At 36.8% G+C, this 13,827-nt stretch overlaps 1 protein-coding gene across 1 annotated transcript in view; it reads right to left on the minus strand.

The window, feature by feature from the left end:
• UBR5 (ubiquitin protein ligase E3 component n-recognin 5) overlaps positions 1-13,827 on the minus strand; it is a 138,427-nt gene that overhangs the window by 7,925 nt on the left and 116,675 nt on the right. Inside the window, exons 46-55 of the mRNA XM_029923310.1 lie at positions 12,835-13,055; positions 11,313-11,433; positions 11,127-11,225; positions 8,711-8,954; positions 7,147-7,258; positions 6,445-6,589; positions 5,208-5,338; positions 3,462-3,522; positions 1,112-1,287; positions 800-884 (exon numbers count right to left, since the gene is read on the minus strand). Coding sequence (XP_029779170.1) covers positions 800-884; positions 1,112-1,287; positions 3,462-3,522; positions 5,208-5,338; positions 6,445-6,589; positions 7,147-7,258; positions 8,711-8,954; positions 11,127-11,225; positions 11,313-11,433; positions 12,835-13,055 — 1,395 coding nt within the window. The remainder of the gene's footprint in view (positions 1-799; positions 885-1,111; positions 1,288-3,461; positions 3,523-5,207; positions 5,339-6,444; positions 6,590-7,146; positions 7,259-8,710; positions 8,955-11,126; positions 11,226-11,312; positions 11,434-12,834; positions 13,056-13,827) is intronic.

Genomic DNA, 13,827 nt, shown 5'->3' on the forward strand with positions numbered 1-13,827 from the left:
TGCAGTAGGGTCAGAGTTAAAATATATATACATACACACGTACATAGGATATACTGTTGTAACAGAAAAGTATTCATCAGTGAATTTCACTTGAAAAATCATTAAGACTACAGCTTTAACAATGTTCACTTGTATCAGATGTGTGATATACATTGCTGGAAAAGACTAAAATATTTCATTGTTTTGTGTTTAGTAATCTCTTTATAATAACTTTAGAACATTAGCAGTTGTATTTTAAATCAAAGGCTGCATAATTAGTATTATACAGTAATTTAAAGGATGTGGTTTTCCCCCTCCCCCCAGTATAAAAAGAACGTGCAGGCAGGCAAACTATCAAAGCACATAAAGGAATTAAGCTAATTCTATCACCCAGAGAGAAAGATCAAGCATGCTGTGCTGTATTTTCTTACATTCTTTTGTCCCCCTCTCTCCTGTACATCTTACATATATTTTTGAAGCCAACAATGCTCTTTTCAATAAAATACTACTATTTCCTCTACCACCTGTTTGAACAAATAACAATCGTTAAAATCTATTGAGCACTTACCAGGCACTATATAGTTTTACCATTTTCTAAATGGGAAAATATGCGCTAGGGGACAGGGGGGGTTTGTCTGCAGCGAGATCCGGGTCTGTCAGCCACACTCAGACCCGCCTGTGACACCCGCTCTGCTATGCTAGCTCCTCCGTGTACTGAGGGGTTTTCCCATGTCATTAAAGGTTTGAAAATGACTTATAATGGCTACAAAAGGAAATTTTTGCAATTATAAAAGCAGTTAGGTTCATTAAAATCACTTACTTTCCTACCAAGCAACACTTTAATTACATGTCTATTCAATGTAATAGGACATAGTTCATTCTGTAACAGACATAGTCCAAGAATCCTAAAAATAAAAACAGGGAAATATATTTAAATTTGAAAATAATTCTAGAACATATATAACCCCACACATACATACATAATATACATACAGTATTTTGAGAAATTTTCTACAGCCTCATTTCTAATCAGTATGAAATAGAGCATGTACATATTTTAAAAACTATGTTTTAGAAAAGTCCTGAACTGAAATGTTATAAAATTTCAAATATAAGATTAGAGTTCTTTTACCTGCCAATGTTTCTGAAACAATTCAACCTTGCTTCTGTGTTTTTGCCAGGCCGTGGAGTATAAAATCCTCTTTTTCCAGGTTGGTAAAACAAAGGGGCATTATCATCACCATCATCTGTATCATCTAAATCCATATCTACAACACTTCGACTAGAGCCATGACGCTTTCGGTTTTCCTAATAATAGAATATCAGAGATTAAGTTCTAAAACTGATTTTTAAACATATGAACTAGTTCTCTAAAATCACTCAAAGTGAAGTCAGGCAGGTAAAGCAACATTTCTACTTAAATGTCAATTAAACTTGTTTTAGAAGTTTATTTTGAAAGAGAGTCCATGTGTGTGGGGGAGGGGCCCAGAGAGAGGGAGAGAGAATCCCAAGCAGGTTCCATGCTATCAGTGCATAGCCCACAGGGGCTTGATCTCATGAACTGAACTGCAAGATCATGACCTGAACTGAAACAGAGCTGGATGCCCAACCACTTGACCCACCCAGACATCCCCTGTTAAACTTAAATTCGTCCTTTCAGAACTATGATACAGAAAGCTCATGCCTTTTAAATTCTTATTTTTCTGTCCCTTTAAAATCACTAACAAAACTGGTAGCTTCTTTCACCTTAATTCCTTAAGGATATTTGTGCTGGATATAGAATTCTGGATTGACCTCTTCAGAGAGATTGCAAGTAGGGGGGGAGCAGAGAGAGAGGGAGAGAAAGAATCCTAAGCAGGTTCCACACTGTAAAAGCAGAGCCCAATGCGGGGCTTGAGCTCATGAACCATGAGATCATGACCTGAGCCAAAATCAAGAGTTGGAAGCCTGACTGAGCCTCCCAGGTACCCATGGATTGACAATATTTAAAAAAAATAATTTTGTTGAATGAGCAAGGGAGGGGGAGAGGGAGACACAGAATCTGAAACAGGTTCCAGGCTCTGAGCTATCACCACACCCGACATGGTGCTTAAACCCACAACTGTGGGATCATGTCCTGAGCTGAAGTTGGACGCTTAACCCACTGAGCCATCCAGGCACCCCTGGATTGACAATTCTTAAAGCACTCTGAGAATGATGAACCATTATTGTCCTCTGGCCAATAGCATTTCTGATGAGAAATCTATGGTCTTTCAAATTATTGTTTCTCTGTATATAAGGCACTACTTCTTGGCTGCTTAGTTTTATAGCAGTTTGATGATAATATATACATAGTTTTCTTTCACTTTAGGGTTCACGGAGTACCTTGAATGTATAAATCTATGCCATGTACCAGATTTGCAAAGTTTTCAGTTATTATTCCTTCACATATTTTCCTGTAGCAATCTCTCTTCTTCTGGGTACTCCAATGACATGGATGTTTGATCTTTTGATATGGTCCCAAGACCCCCCCTCCCAAACTGTTCTTTTGTTTAGAATCTTCTCTGTTCTTCGGAGTAGATAATTTCTATCTTCAAGTTGACTGACACTTTCCTATCGTCTTCATTCTGCTATTGACCTATCTGGTGTTTTGTTTTTTTTTTTCTTTTAGACACTATAATTCTAATTCTAAACTTTTTCCTTGGTTCTCCTTTAAAGTTTCTGTATCTTTGCTGTTGCCCTCTTTGAGTTCACTAGTACTACCTCATAGGATATGAGATAAAATCTTTAGTTAATTCCAACACAAGTAGGTCATCTTGAAGCTGGCATCTACTGGTTCTTTTCCCAGGAGAACTGGTCAGTCTTTTCTAGTTCTTTGTATTTTGGAGTGTCTCCTGGGCCTTTTAACTATTAAATTTTGAAATTCTGGGTCTTGTTAAAATGATAGGGAGAACATTAAGATTTGGGGGTTTTAGTAGGCAATCAACCTGGTTAGATTCAGACTGGAAGTGTCACCATCTTGTGTGCAATGATTCTGGTAACAAATTTTCAAAGCCTTTTCCAACTAAGGTGGGAGTAAAAAGGATCAGCTTTACTCTCTTGCCTGAAACAATACCATACCAGCCGTTTTTCAAGTTTTGACTTCTGTCTGTAATTTGTGTGCTACTATCTATTTTTCAAAATCCTCAGGCAGTTCCCTTTCACATTTTATTCAGTTTTTAGTTGTAATCAACGGAAGAGAGAAGATGATACTGCTATTTCTCTACCTTGGGTGGCAATGAAGTTCTCAGGTAGCTTAAGAATGAAATACATCATGCACTCAGAAAGCCTTCCTTGCGGCTCCTCCACATGTCTCATTTGCTCTGCGTCTTTGGCACTCAATTCTTCCTTAAGGAATAAGCCCTAACAAGTTCATGATGTCTCTAAATGCAATCTTAATTTAGGCTGTGCTAAATTGGAGTTCCAAGTGCTTATTATTAGCACATGTACAAAACATCTCTTACCTGTACCTTTTCTGAGGAGTCTAATAATCCAAGATCCAGGATACTATCAGCTCCATTTTCCCTAAAAACAAACAAAAAAACCTTTTGCATTCCAGATAACTGAAACTTCTAGAAGTTAGTGTAGAAAAACATGCATTTGAATTTATAAAAATTTATAAACACATTTAAAGTTTTGAAATAAATGCCTAGCATACTTACTAATCTTACTGCGAATATAGGAGCAGAGAAGTCAATATATACATAAAAAAATATTAGATGCTAACATGTGTGATTCAAGATAATGAGATAAAGGCTACCTGATTTAAGACAAAATAAATGCAGTCTTCACAGGGGAACTGAAGATTAGGCTCACAGGGAGCAATGTAAGAGAACAGAAAATGTTCAGAAAGCAATCACAATAGGAATCAAATTCTTTAGTGTGTTTAATTATTCTAGAATACTAATAAATTCACTATTCACTTTATAAAGCCAGCTGAAAGCAGTTAGTATTATACATAACTTGCATTCGATAGAAAACACTAGTAAAGCTTAAAAAATTTTTTTTAACGTTTTATTTATTTTTGAGAGAGAGCATGAGCAGGGTGGGCAGAGAGAGAGGGAGACATGGAATCTGAAGACAGGCTCCAAGGTCTGAGCTAGCTATCAGCACAGAGCCTGACGTGGGGCTCAAACCCACGAACTGTGAGATCATGACCTGAGCCGAAATCGGACACCTAACCCACTGAGCCACCCAGGCGCCCCTAAAAAAAGATTTTATAAAATTGATGTAGAGAGAGCACACATGAGCTAGGGAGGGGCAGAGGCTCCGCCAAAGTCAAGAGTCAGATGCTTAACCAACTATGCCACACCCAGCCCTCCCCCCGCCCCCCACAACCCTGTTTATAAAAATCTTTTTACTGAAATGCACACTTCTCAAAACCTTTCCCGTAGTGGGCTGAGCTCTATCAAGGTGCTGATTACTTCCAGAGACCAGGAAAAGGAATGATGATATAGTACATAAAAGCCCAGAGAAGAAAGATAGTAATTAACAGCAAATAAAATACACTTCTAGCAATAGTCTTTTTGCTTGGACCATTCAAAGGCTATGAAACAGCAGGCCTGGAGCCTGCTTCAGATTCTGTCTTCCCCTCACTTTGGCCCTACCCCCCAGTTGCGATCTCTCTCTCTCTCAAAAATAAACATTAAAAAATAATATTAATAATAAAATAATTAACATTTCAAAGCCTCAAACTGGATATTAGAGTAGCCCCAGGATAGAAGGCACTGAATAAGTTTGGCATATCTTTCTGATGTCACCTTGGGAAAAGAATTATTTAACTGTTGGATATTTTTAAATTTTATAGTAAAATAAATATATCATACAACAGAAAGCAAAAACTTAAGATAAATCAGATGTTCTAAAAGAAATTTCATGCCAATGCAAGAACTCAGGGACTATACACCAATTCCTTAAAGTATCTGGCCTCTGCCATCAGTGGTATTCTGTTAGAAAATTGAGGATGTACTTCTTACAAATAATTTCTAAATTTCAGGCATAAAAGATTTTCAGAGCCTAAATCACTGCTAAAATTCTACCTAATCATGTAAAACTCAACTGTCATACTCATGAATTTTAAGCCATCTCTTAAGAAAAACACTTAATGTCATGTACCTTATTGTATATATTTTAAGATATGGTGGTACTACATCCTAAAAATAAAGTAGTTGATGTTTAAACTCAAATCCCTTCCTACTTCTATACATTACCGTCCATGTGCTATAATGAGTTCCATGGCTTCGTCCACTCTTGCTCTCAGAGAATCTTCACTTGCTAGAAGGAGAAGCAGCTGAGCTGGGGATAATTCCAACAGCATGCCAGTGATTTTACTTGCAAACGCCTGCAAACAATGAGCAAAGGATAAATGTTACTTGCCCTTACTCTCTGAAACCTCTCGTCTCAATCAACAATCTTTTATCCAAATAAATAAAATGAGAAGAAAAAAAGAAGAAAACTTGGGAGACCTAGATAACAAAACAAAAAAATTCTGAACCAAGAAGGTATTTTATTAAATGAGAAGCTTAATTACAGATAACTTTAAACTAGTTTTAACAAGACTACCAAAATTTGTAGAATAAGCCTTTTAAGATTTTTGCTATCCATGAATAAACATATAAATATTTGATTTCCATTTTTTCTCCCTACAGAGAGCCAGAAACATTCCTTTCATGTAGGTTAGAAGAAAGGGAAGGAAGAAATGAAGGAAGAAGATGAAAGATGGCCTATAAAATTTAAGGCTAAGGATTTACTTAAAGAGATCTAAGTTATGTATAAAGACATACAAAAAGCCACTAGTTTATGTTTCATATTATATGAAAGAAACCTGACAGAACATTCAGTATAAAAATCTCCTAGCAATAGGTAACAGCAATCAATAAAGTACAGTATTTGTAATATGTTTTAGCTACAACTTGTTAACAGATTAAAAAGCCTGCTTCCAAAAGTAACAATTTGTACAAATTCAATGCATGGATAATTCTTTAGCACCCAATGAACTTATCGGGTAGAACGCCAACTGAAAAACAAACCTAAGCTACCTTCCAGCCCCTTTTGCGGCTTTTCCTTTTAAGCGTCTTTGTGGTTACTACAGTCCTCAACCACATGACTTGCCAGTAGCTAACAACTTTTCAGAATACCAACTTTAATCCAAAAACAAAAAGGGAGGCGCCCGAGTGGCTTGCTGGGTTAAGCATCCGACTTGGGCTCAGATCCTGACCTTGTGGTTTGTGAGTTTGAGTCCACATCAGGCTCTGCACTGATAGCCTGGAGCTTGCTTTGGATTCTGTGTCTCCCTCCCCCCTTTCTCTGCCCCTCCCCTGCTCACGCTCTCTCTCTCTCTCTCTCTCTCTCTCTCTCTCTCGCTCTCTCAAAAATAAATAAACTTAAAAAATTTCAAACACAAAAATGGCACAGCCAGTCAAGAGGAGCTAAAGGCACCATACATACTGGTTGCATTGCTTGTACTCGGGGATAAAGTCTCTCTCCAAGTGCCTGACGATGTGCTGGCAGAGGATCAGGGTCATCACTAGGATTCCCTTCAGAGGCTGGTCTGAAGGGTCTAGTGTCAATGGAAAGCTGTCTTCTAAAGTCTCTGAAAGAAGAACAAAGCTATTAGATTTCATCTCCCTTATCTGCAAAATAACTTCACAACCAGTAATCAAGATGGAAAACCAAAGCATACAGGCAGCTCTGGTTATCAAGGTGGCAGAATGCCTAATAGATGATGGTTGGGAAATAAAGGTTTCCTAGATATTAATACTAAAAAAATCTATAAATTTCTAATACATAGTTCAATTTGATTCCAAGGGAGTAGGACAAATACCAGTTATCAAGAATCCACCCACATTTCCTAGAAATTTTAGTCCAAAGTAAAACACCACCCACTCTAACAGGAGAAAAATTGAGGTTTAAATATAATACAGCACAATTAAAATTTTAAGACAAATTTAGGAAAGAATAATTATGTAATTTCAACTGCCCTTAGGTTTTTAAAGCAGAACATTTCAGTAACTGTGGTTGCTATACATACACCCAAATACTAAAGCTTTTTCTAAAAAATAGTCCCTAATCAAGATCCTCTCATTACAGGCCTACCTCTAATTCCATTCTCTAAGGTGATATTCAGTAAAAGATACAAAAGTATCTCACCGATCTCGATCTCTCCGAGAACCTGCTCGCAAGCCACTACTCCTCCTCATTTCCCTTTCTCTCTCCCTTTCCCGATCCCTCTCTCCTCTGTTCCTTAATCTCTGCATTAAACCTGAAAGAAAATAGAAAACATAACCTTGTTTAGATAAATGTAAATGCAACTATTTTAACTTTTAAAGTTAATGAGAGGACATGAGACAAACTTAAGAACATGACAGGTGAAAATTATCTCCCTTAACATCTCTTAGTGCCTTCCACTCATTCCCCCTATGTTTTGAAGGCCGGGGGGTAATTATACAGGATGTACCTGGCCCATAATAGATGTTCACTCAGTATGCACTTAATGAATTATGTCACAGTTGTGAAATGATATTAAGCAAGTGGTGCTGTTAGTTCTACCGTATAAATAATGCTGAAATTTCTTATGTGATTAGAGTCAGATCTGTTTTCTCTTTATTTTCAGTTTGGGGCATTAAGCATTATGTATAGGCCACCTAAATTATCCAGCTATTATTATTTTCAAAACCTAAAGCATAAGCCAGAGTATGGTTTCCTAAAGAGTGTGCAGAAGAGTTATTTCTGAAATGTTGAGGACTTCCCAGGCCTTGTCATTCACATTTGCTGATTTCCTATTCTAGGATGACAGAAAGTCAAACGGTAAAACTAATGATGAAAGGCTGCAGTCTCTCCCCATCTTCTCAGCCTCAGTCCTTCCTAGAGCCCATTGAGCCTAGTCTATGGCGGCATTTACAGAACCCAACATATTAGCACTACGGTCTAGGTGAAATACAGGACTTTCTCAGTAATACCCTCTCCCTGAGTTATCCACCTATGAAGTGACAATCTTCTGCCCCTTGTTTATACAAATCCCCAATTATAACCTACTTAAAGCATTCGTAATTCTCACAGATTTTTTAAATTTGAAAATTAGTTAAGAATCCTAATCCCAAAGTGTTGTCCTCAAAGAGGTAGAGCTTACACCAGAATATTAATAAAGAAAATCTTATTACCAAAAAAACAAAGTCTCGTTAAATTATATAGTGAGTTTAGTAACACATTCAACCAGTCAACATTTGGTTGCAAGCTCCGTATCTCATTGGGGACCGACCAGTAACAACTCTGCAAATTGTCCTTTGAATAGCACTGCTCTAGAAAATAGGAATTTTCTTAAGTGTCTGTACTAATTAAATACAGAGGGGTGATGGAAATAATGTAATGTGCTCACTGAATTTCTCTGTTACCACAGAGCATACAGCTTCCCACTCCCCAAACATGTCAACAATTGAGATGAGAAATTCACTAGTACGATCACACACATTTATGAAAATATGGCAGTAAAAGAACAAAGTGCTAAGCTGTTGATTCAAACAGTTTAAGATTAAATCATTAATCTAGACTATAATTGATAAAAATGGAAATGTGCAGTTAAGTTCTCCCACTATAAATACATTTAACTGTGACTGTCATTGTTTTGATCAAACAAGAATTTGTTTCTTCCTCTTAATCCCCTTCACCAAGTCCGTCTATCCACGTAATTTTTATGACGTTTGTTATCTGTACTTACTTGTATGAGTGCCTTTGTTGGCATTTTGGATACAATCTAAATTTGGCAGTTTTTCATTTGACAAAAAAGCCTGTGCAATGGCTGTATAAAAACTTCGTGCTACACCACTGCCCTCTCCTGGCTCATCCTTAAATGTGACTTTTACTCTGTGTACAGCCATTGGTGTGGTAGCACATCTTCGACCAAAGTGATTGTTCAGCTGCCTCATGGTCTGCTGAATAAGAAGATCTCGATCACGATCAACCTATTAAAACACCAAAGAGTAGTAAAGTTCAATGTTAGAAACCACCTTGAACTTTTCCTATGTAAAATCTGAAAATGTAATTTTAACTTTCTGTTGACAGTTTAAATACAAAGTAATCTGGATTTTCAGAAGCTTCTACATTCCACACATTCTAAAGCATACAAGAATGTCCTGCATTAAATAAGGATGATGGAATTTTACTTAATTCTAACATTTTTAAGTAAGTCCATTGGAAAAGAGCAATCTGTTCAATTTTGAAATATACCAGGATCAATTCCAAGTGAATCAAAAGTATTTGTTGTTTGAAAAACAGCAATTACTAGAAAACATGGGATATCCCTTTGGTGACAGAAAAGCACAAAGTATAAGAAACATGACAAGCTGGGAAAACAACTAACAGGTATTCATGAATACTATACATATCACTGCAAGATAATGTGCTACTAAAAAATGGAGTACAACTTAATAGAAAATGGGCAAGATGTATCAAACAGTTCATAGAAAAAGTAATATTCTTAGATATATGAAACATTTAACTTGCTCATAAGAAAAATACAAATTAAAACTACACTATGATGCACATATTGGATGGGCAAAAATCTAAAACCCTGACAAACTGCTGGCAGGACTACAGAGGATCAGACATTCTCATATTAACGTTGCAAGTGCAAAAATATGTAACCATCAGGCAGAAGTAATTTCCAGATTTGCCAAAATTATATATGCATATGCCCTTTAACCCATGTCTAGGTTCTGGGTCTAAGAATCTATCTCAAAGACACACTTGCCAAAAAGAAAACCACATTTAAAGCTATTCATCACACTACTATTTATAACAGCAAGATGAGAAATAAGCCCAAATATCAATAGGAGACTGGCTAAAAAAAACCCATGACACAGCCAGAAAATGCAGTACTAAGACAAAGCAGCTGTAAAAGGAAGACAGAACATTGCTCTATACAGCGATGGCTTTACCTCTAGGATGTACTGTTAACTGGGAAATGCAAGATGCAGTAAAATGTATAGCACACTCAGAGTCAGGGGTAGGGGACAGAGGTGGGTAATGAATCTCCTCTCTCTTTCTCTCTCTCTCTCTCTCTCACACACACACACACACACACACACACACGACTTTTTTTTTTTTTAAAGAAAGTTAGGAAAATAACAACAAAACAAACAAAACCCTAAAAGGCAGAGGAGGGGCATATAAAAGAGACAGAAAGGGAACTAGATTTCTCTCAATATACCTTCTTCTCTAGAGCTGATCTTGCACTGTGGTAGATATTTTACATTAATTACAAAACAAAACCGAAAAAAGAGAAAGCAATCCCTAAAACTGAAACCAAAATGAAACAAAGACCCTGGAGATTAGTAGCAAAACCACACAAAGAAAACTATTTCAAATGATTTTAAAACAAAGCATTTGGACATCTCTACTTGGATATGCTTTAAAAAAAAAAAAGCACATCTTAAGCTCTTTTTGGTAATTATTTTGGGGTGGTAATGTTGACGTTGTGAAGAGACTGCTACGTATATGCTGTAGGATAAAAGATAGAAATAAACAAAACCACCTGTGATCCTAAATCTTGAATTTGAACTGGAAATATCAGTACGTACTTATGATATAATTTTTTTAAAAGGAGAATTTCCTAGTTCTAGCCAATGAAAAGACCTAGATACAATGAACAACCTTAGGCAGTGAGCAACCCTACAGCCCACATTATAATCTCAGAGTACCTTTTTCCTACCAGAAAGAACCAGGGCTTCTTGAAGAAATGGCTGATCTAAGGTCTGAGACAGGAAATACACAAGATGAGACATACCAAAAAGGAAGGAAGTTACCAAAGATTATTGGGAATCCTGTGAAAAGGACTGAGGAGCCAAAAAAGGACTCAGGACTTTCACTAGCCAGAGACCATCTGTGTATCACTGGAAAATAATGATGGAATGAAGGACATCAAAAATGTTTTTAAAAACCCAAAAACCTAAAAAACTCACTGATCATCATTAGATGTTAGGAAACCAACTGCATTACTCTAAATCTGGTGACTACCATTTATTTAAATTTTTACTTACACAGCATATATCCCTATACCTGATTGTTACAACAGTTTTCAAACTTCGTAAGTAGCATACTGTATATATAGTATTAGAAAATCTAAATACCTTTACCTCTAGTGATAAATCTCTTGACTGCTGGTTTCTCAGTTTTTCCATTTCTCTACGGAATTTTGATTCTTTAACCTCAAAACCACCCAATTCGGTTAAGATCTTTAAAAAAAAAATGCATGACAGAATTATTCTCAGACATACGTTCTTTCTAGGCATAATAGAATTAAAAGTGCTCAAAACACATACTGATCCAGGTTCCGCTCCAACATCTTCCATGAACACCCTGCCGAACAGTTCCAAAGAAAGGCGCCAGCGTCCTAACAGCATATCGTGGGAAATAACCATTCCCATGAAACTGCACTGTGGCCTGCAAGAGTTAAGGGGGGGAAGGGGGTGGAGTAATTTAGCCAACTATAAAAAGCCCCTGTTTTTGGTCAATGATGGTAATTCAGTTGGTTTTTCATATTCTGAAGTCTTGAGCCTTCAGTCCACATCCTCTCAACAGAGAACCTTTTTTAAAAACCACTCATTCCCCACAAAACTTCTCATTTTTACTCCATTATTCCTTCTGTCCTTTACATAAGGCTACATTTCCCAGCTGCCTATCTTCATCTTTAATTTTACTTCTTCCCCTTAAAGTTCAGTGTCCATCTACATTTGGAGGATTCCCAGATCCCTTTCTAGTTCAAACTTTCACAACAGACCGGGATTTCCACTCTGTTGAATATACCCACGTCAGTGACATGTAACTCCAGCTCAACATGGGAAAACTGAATACAGCTTCCTCACTTCAATGACACTGCCTCTCGGTTTCTTTCAGTACCGCCTATTTCACTACTGCACAGACCTGAAACAAATTTTAGTTTTCTTTCCCCTGTTCCTCCAGAGTGATTAAGTCCTTCATGAGTTTTTCTTCCTTTCCATAATTTCCTAATTCATCCCCAAAGGCAATATCCTATTTTACCCCAAAGGTAAAAGCCCCCTTTTCCCACTAGTCAGAAACTAGTAACAGCTTTCTTTTTAACTTGTCTCTGTACCTCTAATTCTTCTCTCCTTCTGTCTATTTAATTCTATACATTCTACACCTCTCCGCACAAGCCATATGACTCTGAAAGACTTGGGGCACCCCAGCCCACAATTCTTGCTTACTTTTTATGGTTGTTAGACTGTGTACATAAAATGTATATAGCTTCTTAAACTCACTTAACTCCTCCTAAACAAAAGTAATTATCTGACAGTCTATAACCAAAAAAACGGCATAAAGCCAGAAGCTCAACAAATCATTAGGTGATTAGCCATACTGAGCCACAGAATGTATAAACTAGCAAATTTTTACTGGGGGAGCAAAGAACCCACCTCTTGCAAGGTAATTACCAACTGTGAACCTGGCAAAGAAGCTCAAGCAAATGTGAGAGTCACAAATCTAGAAAGCTCTTTCTAGTCATTCACATGTTCCCCTTTGCTGAGCTGCTTGCTGGTGACTGGCAATTTGACATGGACATATACTTTAACTCATTACTCAACATTAAAAAACACAGTCTTAGAATTTCCTCAGTAAAAGCGAGGAGAAAATCAGAATCTCAACCAATGACTAAAGTCCCCCCCAAAATTCAGAAAATTCTAATTTAATTTTAAATATCTGATTATAAACAAGGAAAACACAGAAATAAGGTAACAGTATTCTATTATTTACACACAAATGAAATTATAAAGTTCCCAATATCCATTAAGTAATGCAACAGAAGAACTATCCCTACTCGGCAAATACCTGAAAGACGTAAGAGGTGGCCCTTCGCTTTCAGTCAGTCCTATTTCTGCCAGTAAGCTGCTTTTCAATTGTGCAGCAAGATCATGAGCAGATGGCCCTGGTTTTGAACTTTCGGCTTCTTCTGGCACCATATTCTGTTCTTCCCCTTCCTTTTTTTGTCGATTTTGCATGTTCATTACATTTTTCAAATTGGCAGCATAAGACATTTTAGTTGGAAGAACCTATGAATTTTTACATTCAAAAGTTACACATTCAAAAAAACTAGATTTCCTTTTAAAACTTACAAACATTCCACAGAAATCACATGGAAGTTAAATAACTCCTTTCTGGTGTTTCAACTCCAAAGATGCAGTCTGTTTCTTTTCTCTGATTCCCTTGGCTGACCACCAGCGAAACTACCCAGTGCAATTTCCGTGCATTCACCACAGCGACCTGAGGAACTTGTAAAGGAATCTCTTCCCTGTGGTTACTCAGATGTCTTCCGTATTTTCAGTATTTGGAGAACTGCACTCTCCTTTATCACTTAGATAATAAAGAAAATTTTATTCAACTATATTCAGTGCCTGCTCTTAAACATTTTATAACATTTTCACCGAGAAAGAGTGTGGATGATAAAATTTTAGGCTCTCAAATCAGTCTTTTATCTAAAAGCCTGATCTGCCACTTAACTAGTTGTGTAACAGACATTCCATAATCTCTGCAAGCCTAAAATTTTTTACCCATAAAACCAGGATAAAAATGTTTTCTACCCAACATGGTTATAAAGATTGAGACCATGCCTAGTAGACAGAATTTTTCAACAAGTCATTAATTAATTACCTATTTATTCACATTCTACAGTCAAAAGGAAAAGTGTCAAGCCAATAAATACTATGTATACTCATATATGAAAACATATATTCACACTATATATACATTTAAAGATTTTAAATTGCAGCAGCATTACAACATTCAACTCTCTGAACCAGGCAAAACACAAAATGAAGCTGCCAG

Source organism: Suricata suricatta, chromosome 15 (assembly GCF_006229205.1).
Source record: "Suricata suricatta isolate VVHF042 chromosome 15, meerkat_22Aug2017_6uvM2_HiC, whole genome shotgun sequence".
Taxonomy (NCBI): domain Eukaryota; kingdom Metazoa; phylum Chordata; class Mammalia; order Carnivora; family Herpestidae; genus Suricata; species Suricata suricatta.